This window comes from Drosophila willistoni, unplaced genomic scaffold (assembly GCF_018902025.1).
Source record: "Drosophila willistoni isolate 14030-0811.24 unplaced genomic scaffold, UCI_dwil_1.1 Seg169, whole genome shotgun sequence".
NCBI lineage: Eukaryota > Metazoa > Arthropoda > Insecta > Diptera > Drosophilidae > Drosophila > Drosophila willistoni.
Window position 1 is genome coordinate 3,786,208 of NW_025814128.1, and position 19,674 is coordinate 3,805,881.

Consider the following 19,674-nt stretch of genomic DNA (forward strand, 5'->3'; position numbering starts at 1 on the left):
TAGTGCACAGCTTGTATATCTCGGATTCAGCCGGATCGGATCACTATAGCTCCCATACAAACGGCAAAATCACGAACAGTGACTTTTCTGAAATTTAATATCAATAATTTAATTTAGATCGTGTGACTATATCATATACATAGCTCCCATAGGACCGGTGGAAAATAGTGACTTTTGTCCATAACTTCGTTACTTTTTACGCAAATATAAAAATTTATATTTCTCAATTAAACATAGCTATTAATGACTGTGCTAAATTTGATCAATATCAGATGACTATATTATGTAGCTCCCATATGAACAATCGATTGTAAAAAGTGACTTCGTTAAAACTTCGTTATTTCCTTTGCTAAAATTGTAGGCTGTTCTTTTGCAAACATTCGACTTTTAAAACGTTTTTCCACTTTGACGGCGATATATACAAACCTTGACGCGGTGGAATTTATTCCGGCCCTCTGGTTTAATTTTACATTAGGTTCTTTCGACTGCACATTTTAAACCGCTTAAATGGTAGGAGACATGTAAATCAAAGAATGCTAGATCTGTAATTTTTTAGCAGAAGTTACCATAAAATGCTGATTTTTATACCATATACCCATAGGGTGAAAAAGTATATTATAGTCGCCAAAATGTATGTAACAGGCAGAAGAGAGCTTTTCCGACACCATAAAGTGTATACATTCTACGATCTAGCCATGTGCGCCCGTCCGTTAGAACCAGTAGACCCTCTCAGAGACTAAAAGAGCTATTTTATTTTATTCGTTATCCACAATCATTTCCATTATCCCCGACGGAACTACCTTGTAGTATTGCTTCATCAGGGGAACACTCCACTTACATTTAGTAGGCCTCCACTGAGCCACCGACTAGGCTTAGACTATAAGAGCTAGAGCCACCAAATTTGATATGTAGTCTCGTTATCGAGTTATCTAGTTTGTTTCAAATGTTTGCCATGCGATCTGCCGCCCCCGCAAATTAAATAAAACCGATTTTCTCGAAAAATAACAAAATTAAAGACACCCAATTTGGTATTTATATTGGCTTATTATGCACCTCCAGAATCTAGAAAAGCACGATTGCCTGCTGTAATTTTTTGACTATCGAAACCAATTTCAGCACACTTCAGATGGGCCTTATTAATATTTACCAACCTACCAAATTTTAATAAAATCAGACTAGAAACTTGGAAAATATACGTATAGACGAGTTTTACCAGGCGTTCTCCTATATGCAAAGTTGGCCGTAGGCTAGCGGGTCTCCTATGTTGGTAAAAGTTAGTGAGATAGCAAATGCTATGAGGCATGTAAATAGAACTAAAATCATATGTGTACATTGAAATATAAAATATTTTTTACCAAGTGCAGGGTATACCGAAGTGTGCGAGACGACTTACTTGCTTCATTTTTTTAGACTATAAGAAATGAAGTAAGTCGTCTCGCCGACTTAGGTATACCATACACCAGTAAAGCAAATATTTCAACTTTATTAAACAAATGCATTTTCACATGCTTTTTACAAGCATATCTTAGTATCTCGCTCACTCAATCATACGAGCACCCTAGCGCCCCTACCAGCCAACGGCCAACTCCGGCCTTATTGAAAAACGTTTATATGCATAACTCGACTGTTTTTTGTCCGATTTTGATCAAATTTGGTAATTTGCTAGATATTAGTATTAAATTTAAGTGTGCCAAGTGTGATTGCATAAGGTAAAGAAATACGGGAGATAATCAAGTTTTTCAAATTACGGGGGCGAAAAATTTTTTATACATACAACATGTGTGCATTTACTAAGCGAATATACATACCAAATATGGTGTCTCTAGCTGGAATAGTTTTTGAGATAAACGCTTTTTTAAATTGCGGGGGCGAAAAGGGGCGTGGCAAAAATTTGAAATAAACTTGATTATTCTACATACTACACGAGTCTACATACCAAATTTGGTGGGTCTAGCTCTTACAGTCTCCGAGATCTAGGTGTTCATACGGACAGACTGACAGACGGACGGACAGACGGACATGGTTAGATCAACTCGGTTGTTGATCCTGATCAAGAATATATATACTTTGTGGGGTCGGAGATGCTTCCTTCTGCCTGTTACATACATTTTGGCGACTTTAATATACCATTTCACCCTATGGGTGTATGGTATAAAAACAGTGGATCAGGGCTAACTTCGATCGCGTCAAAGTTCGTATACCCCTGCAACTATTTTGGTAACTGTTTCCTTGTCTTTAGCCATCAAAGTGGAAAAACATTTTATCTAAAAAGGCTTATGTTTGCGATATTGATTAAAGTCAGTGTTTTCCACCGATCGTCACTATGGGAGCTATATGATATAGTTACCCGATCTCTATGAAATTCGACACAGTCATTAACAGATATAAGATACTGTGCGTGACTTTGCCGTTTGTATGGGAGCTATATTATATAGAGTTCCTATCCGGCTGAATCCAAAATATACAACCCCTGCAGTATATACAAGCCTACAAGCACAGTTTTAACTCTGTATAAAAAACTTGCAATGATATATAAGATTCGGTGAGTCTGAGGTTTGCCCCTGCCTTCTGGTTTTTAAACTCTATAGCAGGTGCTATAATAACAAATTAAACAAAAAATGATTAATTATTTAAGTACAACGTTATCATTCTATATAAATGCACAAACTGTGATTGTAGAGAACACAAAAAAATTTGAGTTGCTGAATACTGTGGGCGTATATTCGGCTGTCGTACTTTGAGTTGTTTCGGAAAATCACAATTAAAGCGCATCAGTTACCAAGTAGTTATTGATAGTAATGCACCGACTAAAGTGAGTTAAGCTTTTGCGATTGAAATAGATGCTTTTGTGAGCATAAGTTAATGATATTTTAAAACCATCTCATATCAAATCTTGACTGTATTCAGGCTTATGAGCTTCACAATATCAGGGACGGTAAACTATAAAGATTATAATAAAATAACTTTTATGAAAATTATGATTTTAACATTTTTATTTAGTTATTAAATAAAATTGATTATCAATATTTTTTTTAATAACATAAATATCAAAGAAGCAGAGTACATGTACAATTGTATTCCGTGGTCGGAATATTTTTTTGATATGTGTACATGCATGCACACGATTCGCACACATCAACATACAGTTTATGTAGCGTTGCGTCTGTGTATGTATGCTCAGCTTTGCTCAGCTGCCCTGTTGCTGGCAGGACTGTCGGCAGCGTTTGAGCAGATTTATATTGGCCAATTTATATTTGCTGTAACTTATGTTCCGTTCATCCGATCTATGGGATATAATGCATTACGTGGAAAACTAACTCATTAGTAAATTTGGTAGAGGTACTCCCACCTCTTCACCAATTTTTTGTGTAGCACTTAATAAATAATGGTCCGATCCTGACAATTTTCAAAATTTATCCAGTTTATATGTTGCTCAAATATCAAGTTTCATCCCAATAGCTCTTAAGATGGCGGCGTGAAGTTGATTTGCACAGACGAACGGACATGCCCATATCGACTCACCTTCTCATGCTGATCAAGAATATATAACGTCTCCTTCTGTGCGTTACAAACATCTGACCAATTTAATAATACCTCTGCAAGGATATAAAAAATCAAAAATAATGATAAAAAATAATTTTTTTTTTAAGTGAAAGTAAAATTTTTTTTAAAAAAGGCGCTGAGTATAATATTTCCTAAACGTAAAGAAAATTATTATATATAATTGATATTAAGTTACTCTGAATTCATGGCATTTCTTGAAAAAAATGAAAAAGACATTGAATCTAGTATGGGACATTTTTTAAACATTAAAGCTGTTTTAAGGAGTGTTAAATATAAATATAATTTTTGTGTCTACATATACATAAGTATGTAAACCTGTATTTATGTGTCTGTTCTATATGCATGTCTGTACATACTTACTATTGCACATTCATCATTTCTATTTCCATTTCAAATATATTGGTACATATTAATATTAGTGGAAGCAATCGGCAGTTTTGCAACAAAACCTAATGATTATTATATGTGAAGGTTCAATATAAGATACTAATAGTAAAGCTTGATTGAAATCTTTACTAGAGCTTCGACGATTTTAAGCAAGCTTAAATATAGCTAGGCAAAATTGATAAAAAGAAAAAAAATATGAAGGCATTTGTTGATTTCATAAAGTTGAAAACCAGTTGCGATCCCTTATTAGAAAAGATCCAGGGAGGATGTAGCGACGGTACCGTACCAGGGAACTTTTCATGGTCATTACGTGCAGGCTTTTGAGTGAACACTGAAAAAAAAAAAAATATTTTCTTTTAATTTCTGTTACCTACATTTGAATTTTTATTTTTCAATGTGTTTGTACAATAAGTTGACAGGTCTCTGACTTGTGCCGGTAATTTCGATTCACATGTCCCTGACCTATGCCGCCAAATTAGTAGCTTATCTTCCATTTGTATTGTATATTTAAAAAAATGAATCAAAGATTTTTGAATTAAATTTTGTGTTAAAAACAAATTAAGTTTTCGACGACTTTCCCATTGTTGACTCTGAATAATGAAATAATATTGGTTCGAGAAGATGTAAGATTAGGAAGAACAACACGATAACAAAACTGCTTATATATTGATACCTCTGGTCAATTTTTGGCAAAGACAAAAATACCAATGATATTAATTGCAGCCACAGTTAACCCAAGACTTAACAGCTCTTAGGCAATAAGAGGAAGGCAGTAATCTACAATAGACCAGATAAAGACTGCATCGATGCAGAACCTGAATAAGATCAGATATTGTAAGAAATTATTTGAATATGGTCTAACATAAAATTTGCATACAATGTTGTCTAAATTGGAGCTTTTAAAATTGTAAAAGTTTTTTTTAAGCAAACAAAATAAATCGAGTTCTTTTATTAGTTCGCGTAAGGGAATTGGCAAGAGCATTTCTATGTGCATTTAGTTTTGCAGAATATTTTATGTAGTTGCCGAGTACCTGTTTCAGATTTTACGCTAGGTATATTTGTATCGTTTTGATTGTTCCGTATGTACCAATGAGCCCCCGTGATTGTTCTTATGACTCCGATATTGCTGGTACTTGCAATACCCCATAGTACGGCACCGTAAGTCCAGATGGGCTTCAGTACGGAGTTGTATAGGAGGACTTTATACTCCATACAGGAGCTCACATAAGCAATATAGCACAAATATAACATGAGCTAGGGCTAAGCCAGCGTATGAACGCTGACCAAGCACTTTGAAGCAAGCGCCAAATTATGTGTATGTATGTACTGACACTCTTCCTCTCTTTTGCAGATGAACAGCTGAACATAGATTAAGCAAAAGACTAATTTTTGAATAAAAATCAATCTTAAAACTGCAACCCAAAGACACTGAATCATTTTTAATAAATCTGGAAACCCGGTCTTACACGCCTCTACTGTGATGCTTCTGTAAAATAGGAGGCCGGCTGATCAACGGTAGTTAAAGCTGCTAGACGCCATCCTTACCAATATGGCGATTCAAGGAACGCCGGCCACATTGTATAGCCTGGGGTGCACAAAATCCCAAGGGTCGTACCGAACGAGCAGGCGCTAAAATTGTTTCGGTACCAGAAGCCGGAAGTTCCTTCCGATGATTGGGTGTAACATGTCGCTACCCCGCCTTCTGATAGCGGAATTGGGCTACTCTGCATCCTACAGATCAATAAGGCGTATTCCCGCGGTTTTGAAAAAAATTGTATGGGGCATTAAAAACATGAAGTGAGGAGGAGAGAGACTTGGGCCTTTTTGCAATCACTAAGGCAACCGACGGTCTTAGTCTAGAAGGCAGTGAGGTAGACCGAGATGAGACCCTCGTAGACGCCATGACGAAGGAGCTAATACCGAGAATACACCAGTATCTCTTGTATCTCTCACCAACTCTTGATTACCATTGAGAAGGCTTCCGAGCTTGCCCTTGTTTAAGAGCCATGAATAGTGTCAAACTGAACTGTCATTTTGACACGGAAAGGCTTAAAATCGTATTATCTCTAGAAGAATAGAGTGTTCTTAGCAAACCATTCTTTTCAGACCATAGATATATCCGATTTAATTTTGAATTCGCGCGAAAAGTGTCGAAAAAACCTTTCAGGAAGCCGCGAAACACTAACGGAAAACGTTTCAGAATAGCAGTGTCCAGCAGATTGTGTAGCACTGGTAAAGTTCAATCTGAGTTGTAGGTGGAAAATCTTCAACCTCACTCAGCAACTACTAACGGGATATCACAAAGCATGCAGACCTATAAATTATAGCCAATTCTGAAATTATAGTGAGTGAAATACTTAGCAGCTCTCATTCTTTTTTATTTTGTTTTCCGTTTTTTTTTTTGTAATGAGTGAGTCACTGTATCACTGCATAACAAAGGAAAGAGTAAGATAGAACTTAAAACTAATTTTATAACAAAGAAAAGTGTAAGATATACTTAAGGCTATGCATATTGCACTGTAAAAATTACGCACTTTGTTGTTGCAACTTATATTATTGTATTTATTGCTATTAGAGCAATCTAATAGCAATATGATTGTAAATAGGCGTCTCTGAGGCGACTGAGAGCCCTACACAAATTTTTGCAAACACGGTCTTTTTTTTTACACTCAATTTTTGCGGAGTGCATTAAAAAACACGTCTGTACACCGCGGCAGTTGAAATTGAAAATGAAAGTGGATAAGTGAAAATAAAGGAGGATAAGTTATTTGAGATGAGAAACGGAATAGTTTACAGAAAAACTAATGACGAAAGGTTGGTGTTTTGCGTACCGAGTGAAATGGAAGAGTCAATCCTTTTCAAGTGTCATAACGAACTAGATCATATCGGCAGAGATAAAGTAATAAATGCCATTTCGAAAACTTTTTGGTTTCCTAACATAAAGGAGAAGGTCGTGAAACACATTAGCAATTGATTCAAGTGTGTTCGCCCAAGTCTGATAAAAGGGAAGGAATATTGCACAGTATTCCTAAAGGGAATCGACCCCTAATTCACATTGATCATTGTGGTCCTATAGCGTCAGGCAAAAGCAAGAAGCACCTGTTTGTTATTATTGACGGTTTTACAAAATTTGTCAAGCTATATCCAACAAAGACGACAAATACTAAAAAAGCAGTGCAAGCTCTTAAAGCTCAGATCTTTAAAGTCTAAGCTCTTTTGCAAGTGTAAATGCTAAGACCAGCAAAAGGTAGCAAAATAAAATAATTCTTTTTTTTCCCCACCAGTAGTAAGCGACAGAGTATAATATTAAAGCAAAATATTGATTAACAAATAAAAAGTGCGTCCGTACGATTATAAAGGCAGTTTGGCTAGTCGAGTAACTGTGGTATTTTCGGCGGCGGGAGTTTTTTAGTGTGTGGCGTATTCAAAGCCCTAATATCGAAAGTGTACGATTTTCAGTGACATTCACTGTATAAGTATACACAAAAATAGTTGCAAGTAGGCAACAAAAAACAGTAGCAGAGCAATGTCACAGCTAAAGAGAAGCAAAAAAAAAAACTGGACCCTGCAAAGAAGACTAAGAGAGTGTCCCAAGGACTGCCCAGGGCTGCTGGAGAGCGTACACTGCCAATACACGTGTACAAGGAAATCTGATGCGTTGACCGGCACCGGTGACAGCCTGAGCCTATAGGCCCTGGACATCAGCAGCTGAAAACGAGCGTATAAGACAGACCGCCTTTTACGCCTTCGAGGAAGCATTAGCGAGCCATCCGGCGACCAGCTGATGCTAGAAAAAGAAGCGCAATAGAAGTTATAGATAGAAGAAATATCAATGAAGCTAACTTCTGCAATGCCGAAGTTTTTATACCCTTGCAGTCTTTGGCAATAATTTTTTGCAACATTTTGAAATTTGTTTCCCTGCAACTCAATTCATCAATACACAAACAAAACATTATTTCTCTTTTTACCAGAATTTTAATTCCTTTTTCCATTATTCCCTAAGCAAAGAACGGCACGCGTACACATACAGTTCATGTAGCGTTGTGTCTGTGTGTGTATGTATGTGCTCTGTTGATTTGATGAAAGCGTAGTAGGCAGCGCTTGAGCCAATTTATATTGACTTTAACTTGAGTTCCATTTATCCGATCAGATTAAAATTTTGGGATCTTAGGTTTTATGTCCAATACTATCATATTGGTGAATTTCATTAGGATACTCCAGTTTTTATGAAAATGTTTCTTCTACAGCTATACGATATAGTAGTTCGATTCTGATGATTTTCATACTCTATCTTAGCCGGGTAATAAAAGGGCCCAAAAATTTTATCCCGACAGCTCTTAAGATGGCTGAGTAAAACGCATACGCACCGACGGACGGACGGACAGACGGACATGGCTATATCGACTCAGCTTCTCATGCTCATCAAGAGTATATATACTTTATGGGGTCGGAAAGGTCTCCTTCTGTGTGTTACAAACATCTGACCAACTTTATAATACCCTCTGCAAGGGTATAAAAAATACATATTACAAAAAATCAATCTATATATATCGATATACATCGCATATCAATCTCACATACATACACCACATAAAATGTTCCCTACCAAAATTAAAAAATTGTTAGCGAAGCAACACGAGTTGCATAAAAAGTTAAACAAGTTAGAAAAGTTAGATGCTGTTAAGTTAACTAGCAAGATTCTTAACGCAGTAAGTGAGATACAGAAGCATTGGATTAGTTACCATAGCCAAATGCTACAGATGGAAAATATGAGGAAGGTTTAGATATGGCAGCCAGATTAATAGCCAAAGGAGAGTAAAGCAGGCAGGGCACTGATAATTCGGAAGACATTGAAGCAGATGCAACGATGTTAGAAAATTTTGAGGACAGCAACGGAGAGTTGCGGGAAAATGCGACCTCCAATAATGAGAACTCTTATCAGGAGATATTTAAGGATAGAGTCCGACAATTCAAGGAATATTTAGAGGTAGTTGAGTTGAAATGTACAGGCAATGGGGCGTGCCGCGTTTCGTCAATTTTAGGCAGGACCTCTACCCATTAAGCCGTCGAGCTGCTTAAAGTTCACTCGGCGTTTTACTTATAAGTCCTTTAATAAACCTATAAAGCTTGATATGATAATAAGTGGAGTTGCCAAGATTAGTGGTTTGCTGGGACAAAACACTCAACAATAGATATCACGGATATGGAGCGTTTTTGGGAGATGAAGGCAGATGAAAAAGATGATTCAGAAGCTAGGGAATGTGAAGAAAATTTTACAAAACAACTAGGATTGATGCCTCATGAAAATGTATATAGTCACGATCCCATTTAAGCAAGAAATGGAATTAGGTGACTCAAAGGTGCAAGCAACTGCGCGGTTTCTGAACTGAGAAAAAAAATTCCAGGAAAATCCAAAACTTAAATAATATTTGGATTTGGGTCATATGGTCGAAACTAAGGACGAAGGTGTCTATTATCTGCCCCATCATGCACTAGTTAAAGAAACAAGTCTGACAACTAAACTAAGAGTTTTATTTGACGCATCCGCGAAAACAACAAATAACAAATGTCTATATGACGTAGTGTGGATCATCCCAGGACTTTAAAAACACATATTCGACATAATATTAAAATGGCGAAAATGGCAGTTCGTAGCATCTGCAGATATTGAGAAAATGTATCGAAAGATAAACATTGATGAGATGATCAAAAATATTTGCATATTTTGTGGAGAAATTCATCGCAGAAAAAATAAAGAAAATATAAATTGACAACAGTAACGTACGGTACTGCATCAGCACCTTACAAGAGTACTTGCAGAAATAGCAAACAGTTGTCAGGATAAAGTAATTAGTGAAATTATCCGAGATAAATTCTACATGGATGATTTAATGGTAAAGGTTATACCGTTATATCCTTCAAAGACAATTTGGTGTATCTGGAAAAATTAGATTATCAAGACACCCGATGGATCAAGACAGCCTAATATGTTGTTACAGATTCATGGATTTGCTGACGCTTCAGAAAGGGCAGACCGCTGCTAAATGCTAAAATTGGTGAGGGAGTTACCCTAATAGGCAGGAGAAGCAACGTTAATCCTATGAAAAATAGGAAAACTATTCCTAAATTGGAATTATGTGGAGCACACTCGTTATCGCTATTGCTACAAAGAGTCCAGCAATCTATTGCTCTTCCAGCTGAAATGTATGCTATTGAAAGAAGAAATAAGGTGTTCCCATTATATCTTACCGTCACTGAGCTTAAGGATGCTAAAAAGTTTATAATTAAACACCAACAAGCATAGCAATTTAGCAGAGAGTCTTCAGGGTTATCTTCAGATCATGTCTTACACAGAACAAGCAAATTGACATGAAAAGCAAAATTTTGAGTGTTAATCCATTTTTGCATAACGTTGGAATATTGCGCGTGGGGGGAAGATTGCAAAATGCCAACATATGTTTTGATACTAAAAATCCTATGATTTTAGATAAATCACATTTAACAATGCTGTTGATTAAAGATGCTCATAAGGAAAACTTACACGGAGGAATTAACCTTGGATTTTTGGATTTTCAGTTTAAGAAACGCACTTAAAAAATACTTGATGGAATGCGTTACTTTTGCCAGATAACGCCAAGTAACTGCGGAGCAAACTATGGGTAACCTACCCAAAAACAGGGTAGGGTAACAGTGGCATCCCCATTTCATACAGGGATTAATTTTGCCGGTCCATATCTTACAGTATGCTCAAAAAACCGGGGACAAAAAACATTCAAAGGGTATGTACATAGCAGTATTCGTGTGCTTGTCAACTAAGGCAATTCATTTAGAAGTTGTTAGTGACTTGATAACTGATGCCTTCCTAGCAGCATTTCGAAGATTTTTTGCAAGACGGCGTAAGTGCGCTAACATATACTCCGATAATGGGACGAATTTTGTGGGAGCAGCTAGGAGACTCGAGGAAGAGTTCAAAAAAGCAGTTCAAGATAATGTCCATATTGCTCCTGTCCTAGAACGAAAACAGACAAGCTGGCATTTTAGTCCCCCGGCAGGACGTCACTTTGGAGGTATATGGGAAGTGGGGGCAAAGTCGGTCAAGTACCATTTAAAAAGAGTAATAGGAGATAGTAACCTCACATATAAGGAACTGGCAACTTTATTGTGCCAGATAGAAGCCGTACTAAATTCACGGCCGTTGTATAGGACGGGTGAAAATATGGACAAAAACGAGGTGTTAACTCCTGGTCATTTCTTGATTGACAGACCAACATTAGAAGCAGCCGAGTCCATATCAGAAGAAAAAATTGGAAATTTAGAAAGATGGAAATTAATTCAGAAAATGAAAAAAGATTTCTGGTTGAAATGGAAAGACGAATATCTATATACTCTCTAGCAAAGTAATAAGTGGCGATGAACCATAGAAAATTTAGAGAATGGACAGGTCGTACTGATTAAAGATGAGAATTGTCACCCAGCCAGGCGGTCTCGATATCGGAAAAGTACGAGATTCTGTAATCCGTCAAAAGTAGGAACCGTAATGATGTTAGCAATGTTGTTGCTGCTTCGTCAACTTTCGAATGCAGCAAGCATTAAAGATAATCGACCAAATATAACGGTAAAAGAACTCTACGCAACAGCCGCATTATACTTAGATCCAATGGGTGAAGTGGAAGTAGTGGCGTCCTCATTGTATCTGGTAATATACTATGACATGTCGGCACGGTAAAACGAATTACGGAAATCGAAGAAAAAATTCTTAAGACAACTATAGACGAAATAAATAATTACTTTCGCAACATGAACAACCGGATTGAAAATATGACAGAAGTACTAAAGGAAAGCTATTACGTATATAGAGTATCCATCCAGTTCTTCATGATTGTAAAACAATTGAGTTCCGTGGTTCATGAATGTGAAAAAATTTAGAGAGGAATTATAAATCTTTTAATAGACATTAACCATGGTAGGTTGAAGCCTAACATTTTAAATCCAAGTCAGATGAAGTTGGAAATCACGAAAATAAAGGACAAATTGACCGAAGCATTGGTACTACCAGATAAAAGGGCAGGTACTGGTACTGAAATATACTCTTTTGATGGCCAGGGGCATTTTTGGTAACAGCAAAAATACCACTTTTTGGTAGACATCCGTTTTTTCAATATGAAGTTATTCCAGTGCCTGTACGATTAAACAACAATTAAGTAGTAACGGTCCACATAGAGTGTCAGTTCTTAATATATAATTTTGAAATAGACTCGTATCATATAATGTCTGAATCAGCTATGCAAAAATGTCAGAACTGGCAGTCAAACAAGAGAACATGTGAAGGATGTTGGCCATGAAGTAGTGCCAATGACAACGCCTTTGAGCTGGCAGCTCTTAAACAAAATACCAACTCTAAATGCTTATACACAACGATTGTGGGGACAAAATCTTACTGGGTAGAACTAGATAGCAGCAGTAATTGGTTTTTTAAGAACCCACCTAAAACTAAGGCCAGAGGTAGTGGATATACAAAACAAGGAATTTTGAGCCTCAGATCGGGCTAGCGTACAGTCAGAGTCGAACGAAGTTATTAAAACCTCACACGTAGGCGATATTAGTAACATGGCAAATAAAGAATCGAATCCAGTAAAAGCAAACATAGTAAACCATTCGGCAGAATTAGAGAAAACAGGCAGCAAGTTACAATCATTAATGAAACATCATACCAGCCTTAAACTTCCATCATGCTTCCTTAATATTAGTTAACTTACTAATTTTAATAATAATTTGTATCAAAAAAAAACTTTCACTCGTTGCAGAGGACGGACGTGTTTTTTTTGCGCTTATCAACTTTTATTTTTTCTCGCGATTAAATACTTTTATATAACTCTTAAATTATCGGTTTAATTAATAACAATTACAACATCCGAATTTTATTTTCATTTCGCGAATTCTTGCTGTCGTTTTTGTTTAAATTTAAATAAAATCAAAACTTACAACAATACTTGCATTAGCGGTGTTGTTGTTTTGTTTATCTCTTTTGCTTTTGTGTCTTTACCGTTTTAACTAACTCTCGCGCTCTTGCGTATTAATTGTTGTTGCATGTGTTCAATTTGACGCGCTCTCCCGCTCTTTCCTATTCTTGATTGATTTGCGCTCTCGTCTTTTGCCTACCCGCGACTCTGTGATACGGGTTTTTTTTGTGTTTTTGTTTTTTCATTTCTTTTTATTCTTTAGTTGTGAAGGCTTACTCTGCACATTAACCCTTGTGTCAGAACTGGTCAGTATATTCTTATACACAGATTTTTTACCTTTAGAATTTTTATTTTTTATTTTTTTGTATTTCCTTTTGTAATTAAATTAAACTTTTGATAAAATGGTTGTCTGCTCAAAAAATAATTGCATAGTTGCCACTAATGCGGTTGACTCCCATGATTATATTCTTTGTTGGTTGTGTGACAATGCGGTTCACGTCAAGTGTGCAGGTTACACAGGCAGAATCAAGGAGTCTATTGCTAAAGGTGGTGGCTTAAAATATGGATGTGATGCTTGCCGGGAGGTCGAGAATGAGATGCGCTCTTTCATGAGGCGGACTAGAGATAGTTTTGACACTTTAAGGGCAGGTTTTAATAAACTCCAAGCGGAGTTTACTGCGGTGGAGACTCAGTTCAGAAGTTTATCGCTTATGAATGAGTCTCCGAAACGTAAAAGGTCCAGTCCTTGGGGTGTTTCTGTATCTGTAGATCCGCCAGCGTCTCTTATCGTCCCCGACCGGTCTCATGCACCGTCCACTCCTAATGTACAGCAATTGATATCGTTTAAGAGCCCGGTTGTGAATGCTATTAGTAATGAATTACCGGTATCACCTGGGAATGATCTCTTAAAAACGATGCCTATTGTAGTGTCCGATGTGTCTGGGCAATTACCCATTCCAATGGAAATTGCCGATAGTTCTAAAAGTATCGGCCCTCGAGGGCCCCGTGAACAAGTTGACTGCTGCAGTGGGTGACTTGTCCAACGTTACTGCTGCGGCTGACGCTTCGGGACCGCGGCCTCTCGTTGGCATACCACCAAAGAAACATATATTTGTTTCTAAGCTAGACCCTGTTGTCACATCTGATGATGTAATAGCCTATATTCGGAAGAAAGTTAACGTCTCGAATATTGCGGTGGAGAAGTTTAAATTTTCTTATTCTCGGGACATTTCGTCCTTTAAAATTAGTGTTTCTGCCAATATCTTCGACACTATATGTCGAGAAGATTTTTGGCCTAAACATATAATAGTTAAGGAATATACTGTAAAAAAGAAAAATCGGCAACCGATTCGCTTGCCTACGATAACAACTAATACTATTCCTGCCACATCAGCATCTGCTGGTGTGTCAAAAAACTAGCTTCGTCCCTTAACCTGGGTTACCAGAACGTTAGAGGACTGAAATCTAAACTTCCTAATCTCTATGTAGATAGTCTTTCTTTTGAGCATAACATTCTAGCTTTCACAGAGACGTGGCTAAAACCTGATATTGCTGATGCATCGGTTTTTTCCACAAACTTTTCTATTTTCAGACGTGACCGGATTTCTCGCATAGGTGGTGGCGTTCTGATAGCTGTGGATGCTGCTTTATCATCTGAAATGATTCAATTTTCTAGTACCCAGGAGATTGAGTTTGTCGGTGTTAAAGTAAATTTTAAATCTTTTAATGCTTTCATTACTTGTTCCTATATTCCACCATTGTCATACATGGTGGTATATTTAAATCATTTAGAGGCAATTCAGTTTGTCTCCTCTTTAGTTTCGAGTCAAGACATGCTCATAGTTGTAGGTGATTTTAATTTACCCGCTTTAGCATGGTCACTAACAGATGAATCTACCACGTTGCTGCCCTCTTTGTCACATGACTTTATTGATGGCCTTCTAGGCTTATCTTTATCCCAAGTCAATCCTGTCTTAAATTCTAATGGAAAATCGCTAGATCTTATTTTTGTATTGGATTCTTCTTATTGTGAGGTTTCTAGGATCGAACCATTTGTTCTTCCAGAAGACAAATTTTATCCTACATTAAATTTAAAAATTGATTTGCCCTTGCTTTCACCATTACTTGGTTCAAATGAGTTACCACTAACTAGGTGCTTTCGTAAGACTGACTTTGCCAACCTTAATGAAAACATTGCTACTACCGATTGGTCTTATCTGTACAGTTGTAGTGATATGAACTCGGCTGTTCGTTTTTTCTATGATACTCTGAATTCACTCTTTGATATTTGTGTGCCTCTTGGTAGGCTGGAGCGGCTTAACAAACCTCCCTGGTTCTCTCGCGAGCTATCCAATTTGAAAAATGTGAAGACACGATATTATAAGAAGTTCCAAAAAACACGTCCTTCATCAGATTATGCTCTGTATACAGTCGCTCGTTCAAAATTCATGATGCTTAATACACAATGCTATAAGAATTATCTTCAGCGGTGTAAGCTTCAGTTTTCTTCTGACCCTAAACAATTTTATAATTTTGTTAATTCTAAACGTAAGACCTCTGTGCACCCATCTTTTTTGTCTTTTCAAAATAAAAAAGCGAGCACTGATGGCAATTGCCGATATGTTTGCGAGTTTTTTCAAAACAACTTATTCCTCAACGGAATATCGAGCAAGTCCGTATCCTTATCATTTAAAAAAGGCTAATTGCATTTTTAATCCAGTGATTGATGAAAGTTCTATTCTTACCGAACTTAAATTAGTTAAACCTGTTTATTCTCCGGGGCCAGACGGTATTCCTCGATGTATACTCAAGTTCTGTGCAAACGCATTATGTAAACCCATTTTAAAATTGTTTCGACTGTCTGTAGAATCTTCCTCTTTTCCATCTATTTGGAAGGAGTCGTATATTATTCCTCTGCATAAAAATGGCAAAAAGTCCGAAGCCTCTAACTATAGGGGTATCTCAAAATTGTCCGCTATTCCGAAAGCTTTTGAGAAAATTATAACTTCTCAATTGCAACATTTTTGCAGCTCTATTATTTCGCCATCCCAACATGGGTTTGTGAAACGTAGATCTACAACCACTAACCTTTTAGAATTTACATCAATAATTATCAAGGGGTTCAAAAATGGTAAACAAACTGATGTTATATACACTGACTTCAGCAAAGCCTTTGATTCCGTTAATCATACCCTATTACTTTCTAAGCTGAGCGACATTGGGTTTCCACCCCTTTTCCTTTCTTGGGTTCGAGAATATTTAACAAATAGAAAACAGAAGGTACTTTTTAAGTCTTCTTTTTCCGTTTCCATTTCTGTGAATTCTGGTGTACCTCAAGGTAGTCATCTTGGCCCTCTGCTCTTCACACTATTTATTAACGATCTTCTATCAGTCATTGTTCATTCGCGTGTGCTTATGTATGCTGACGATGTCAAGCTTTGTCTTACTTATAAAGATACAGATTCATTTAGTCGGCTACAAGCTGATCTTAAAAACTTTCAATCCTGGTGCCAGTTTAATCTACTAAATCTTAACACTACCAAATGTAAGGTAATGACTTTTTTTCGTAACTCTCCTCAACTGGTCACTTATATTCTAAACAACAGCCCTTTAGAACGTCTAAATAATATGAATGATTTGGGCGTACTTATGGACCATAAGTTAAATTTTAACACCCATATTTCCACCACGGTCGCAAAGGCCATGAGTGTCCTGGGTTTCATTAAAAGATGGTCAAAAGAATTTGATGACCCCTATACAACTAAAGTTCTTTTTACTTCGCTTGTCCTTCCTATTTTAGAGTATGGATCTTGCATTTGGTCACCTCAATATGAGTCGCACCAGATTAGACTAGAATCCGTTCAAAAGCAGTTCTTGCTATTTGCTCTTAAGCTGGCTTAAGCTGGGATCGCAATGTCAATTTGCCTTCGTATTCTAGTAGACTTCTCTTGATTAACCTTCCGTCCCTAACTAACCGTAGAATTATGCTTGGTGTCATTTTTATGCACAAGCTCCTAATTGGTGATATCGACTCGCCTGAGTTATTAGCTCAGGTGAATCTGTCGGTACCATGTAGACGGAGTAGACATCCTTTAATACCTTTATCCCTTAGTCGTTGTTCTTCTAACTATGCTATGTATGAACCTTTTAGGGTCCTCTGCTCTGATTACAATCTTCTATCCCCTGTAATCGGCTCAGAGTTTTCTATTAATATGCTTAAAACATCTATCCTATCCCGTTTAGATAATAGATAGCTATAGTATTATGTGTTTGTCTGTCTTTTCTATTGTGTATTTTGTCCACGCGATTCGTGCCGTGCGTTATACGGCTGCACCCCTCGGTCGGTCGGGTGGGAGGTGGGCAGTTATCTGCTTGGGCTCGCGCGTAACAGGCTTTGTCCTGGTGTCGTAGGGGCCACTTGAACGTACTGCGCATAGTATCGTCAACGTCCGCTAAAAGACAGCTTAAACGCAAATTCCAAAACGCCACATTTGGCAGAATGTTTATGAATAAACGCCGTGTTCATCTTAAATGGCTTCACCAAACCAGATGCACCAAGGAAATATACAAAACGAAACAAAAACAAACAAAAAACAAAACCTTCGATAAAAAGAACTCTGCAGTTTTCCGCCACCAGTGGTTAGAGACTCAGAGATTCGATTAGCTCCTTAAAGTCTGAGATCTTATGCAAGTGTAAATGCTAAGACCAGCTAAAGGTAGCAAAATAAATAACTCTTGTTTTCCCCCAATAGTGGTAAAAGACATAGTACAAAATTAAAGCAAAATATTATTGCTTAATAAATAAAAAATGCGTGCGTCTGAATTTGAAGGCAGTTTGGCTAGTGGAGCAACTGTAGTAATTTCGGCGGCCGGAGTGTTTTGTTGTTTGGCGTTTTCGAAGCCGTAATCTTGAAACTATAACAAAAATAACTAGTGTATATATACACTAATGTCGTTGCAAACGCTGTGTGTAGTTGCAAGTAGGCAACAGAGATCAGCAGCAGAGCAATGAAACCGTTGCAAAGAGACGGCAGGTTAGCAGCAGAGCAACAACATAGTTGCAGAGACAAGAGGGATGGTGCCAGGTGGCCGCAGGAGCAGAAACGAGAGGTGAGCGGAGTCCGAATGAGAGAGGCACAGCGGAGGCAAGCATGGGTTTCTAACAATTTAAAGGTCGCTTAAATCAACAACTAACTATACAAATAAAGTCCGAATCGTCGCAATTGGCGGCCCCTCGCAGAATGTTTAAGAATAAACATCGTGTTCATGTTTTCTCATAAACAACTAACCTAGCATATCACTAGAATTACAATCAGCCACACACGTTATGGAAAAACAGATATAACTTATTATACCCTCTCAGAGGGTATTATAAAATTGGTCAGATGTTTGTAGCGCACAGAAGGAGACGTTTCCGACCCCATAAAGTATACATATTCTTGATCAGCATGAGAAGCTGAGTTTATATAGCAATGTCCGTCTGTCCGTCCGTCTGTGCGTATGCGTTTTACTCAGCCGTCTTAAGAGCTATCGGGCTGAAATTTTTTTCGGAGCTTTTTATTACCCGGGAAAAAAAAAGTATGGAAACCATCAGGATCGGACCACGATATCATTTAGCTCTAGAAGAAACATTTTCATAAAAATTGGAGTATCGCTATGAAATTTACATATGTGATAATATTGGATATAAAACCCCAGATCCCAAAATTTGAATATGATCAGATAAATAGAACACAAGTTACAGTCGATATAAATGCCTACTACGTCATCATCAAATCATATACATATACGTCATCGTATATTTATAATATACTATAATTGTAAGATTTTAAAATGCCTCGCTTGTCGAGAAAATCTGCTGAACAACGACAACGTTCAATGGAGCAGGAGTCCAACACTGCTCAGCATATTGTTCGGAGGCAGGATGACGCGTTCAGGCAGCAAGAGCGGGACGCAGAAGCCCACTTCGCTGCTCGCAAGGATCCTGATTATCCTTCAATGGAGCAGGAGTCCAACACTGCTCAGCATATTTTTCGGAGACAGGATGACGCGTTCAGGCAGCAAAAGCGCGAACGGGACGTAGAGGCCCACTTCGGTGCGCGCCAGGATCCTGATTATCGTTCAATGGAGCATTTATATTGTCTAATAATCATTAAATGTGTTTTGAATTCAGTAGTTTGAAAAATATTTAAGCATTTTAATAATACGACAACTAATTCTGTTGATAATAAAGAACTGCAAGAGTATATAAACTTCGGCATAGCTGAAGTTAGCTTCATTGATATTTTTTTTATTGTAAATGTACTCTTAAAAGAAATATACGTAGCGCTTCCTTACTTCTTATTGAAGAGCTTTTATGCTTAAGTCACACTATTAATAAGACCTCAAGTACTTGTTCGCCCATATAGGCTTATAAACAACAAAATAAATTGGCAGAGTACTCGCTCACCAGCTGCAAAACTTCGCCTAAGGCATGCCAATCGCAACCTCTCCAAGGCGTTTAGACAAGAGGAAAGCTGGGTTTAAAGGAAAAACATAGAAAATCTCAGTCCAACCAGTACTAAAAATCCTCTGTGGAAAGCCCACCCAACTTTAAGCGTTCCTACAGAGACAGTTTCACCGATAAGGAGTCCAACCGGTGGATGGGCCAGCAGCGACGAAGAGAGGGCATCCGTATTTGCCACATATCTTGAATAGGGATTCCCGGAGAGAAGAAAAATAACCCAATCTTCATTCGTTGAATTCAAAATATGAACTGATTTTA

At 37.4% G+C, this 19,674-nt stretch overlaps 1 protein-coding gene across 1 annotated transcript in view; it reads right to left on the minus strand.

The window, feature by feature from the left end:
- Positions 1–3,916: 3,916 nt before the first annotated feature.
- Positions 3,917–19,674, minus strand: part of LOC6652750 — a 51,261-nt gene continuing 35,503 nt past the window's right edge. The window contains exon 3 of the mRNA XM_047012589.1: positions 3,917–4,282. Within this exon, the coding sequence (XP_046868545.1) occupies positions 4,107–4,282 (176 nt within the window). The 3' untranslated portion in view covers positions 3,917–4,106. The remainder of the gene's footprint in view (positions 4,283–19,674) is intronic.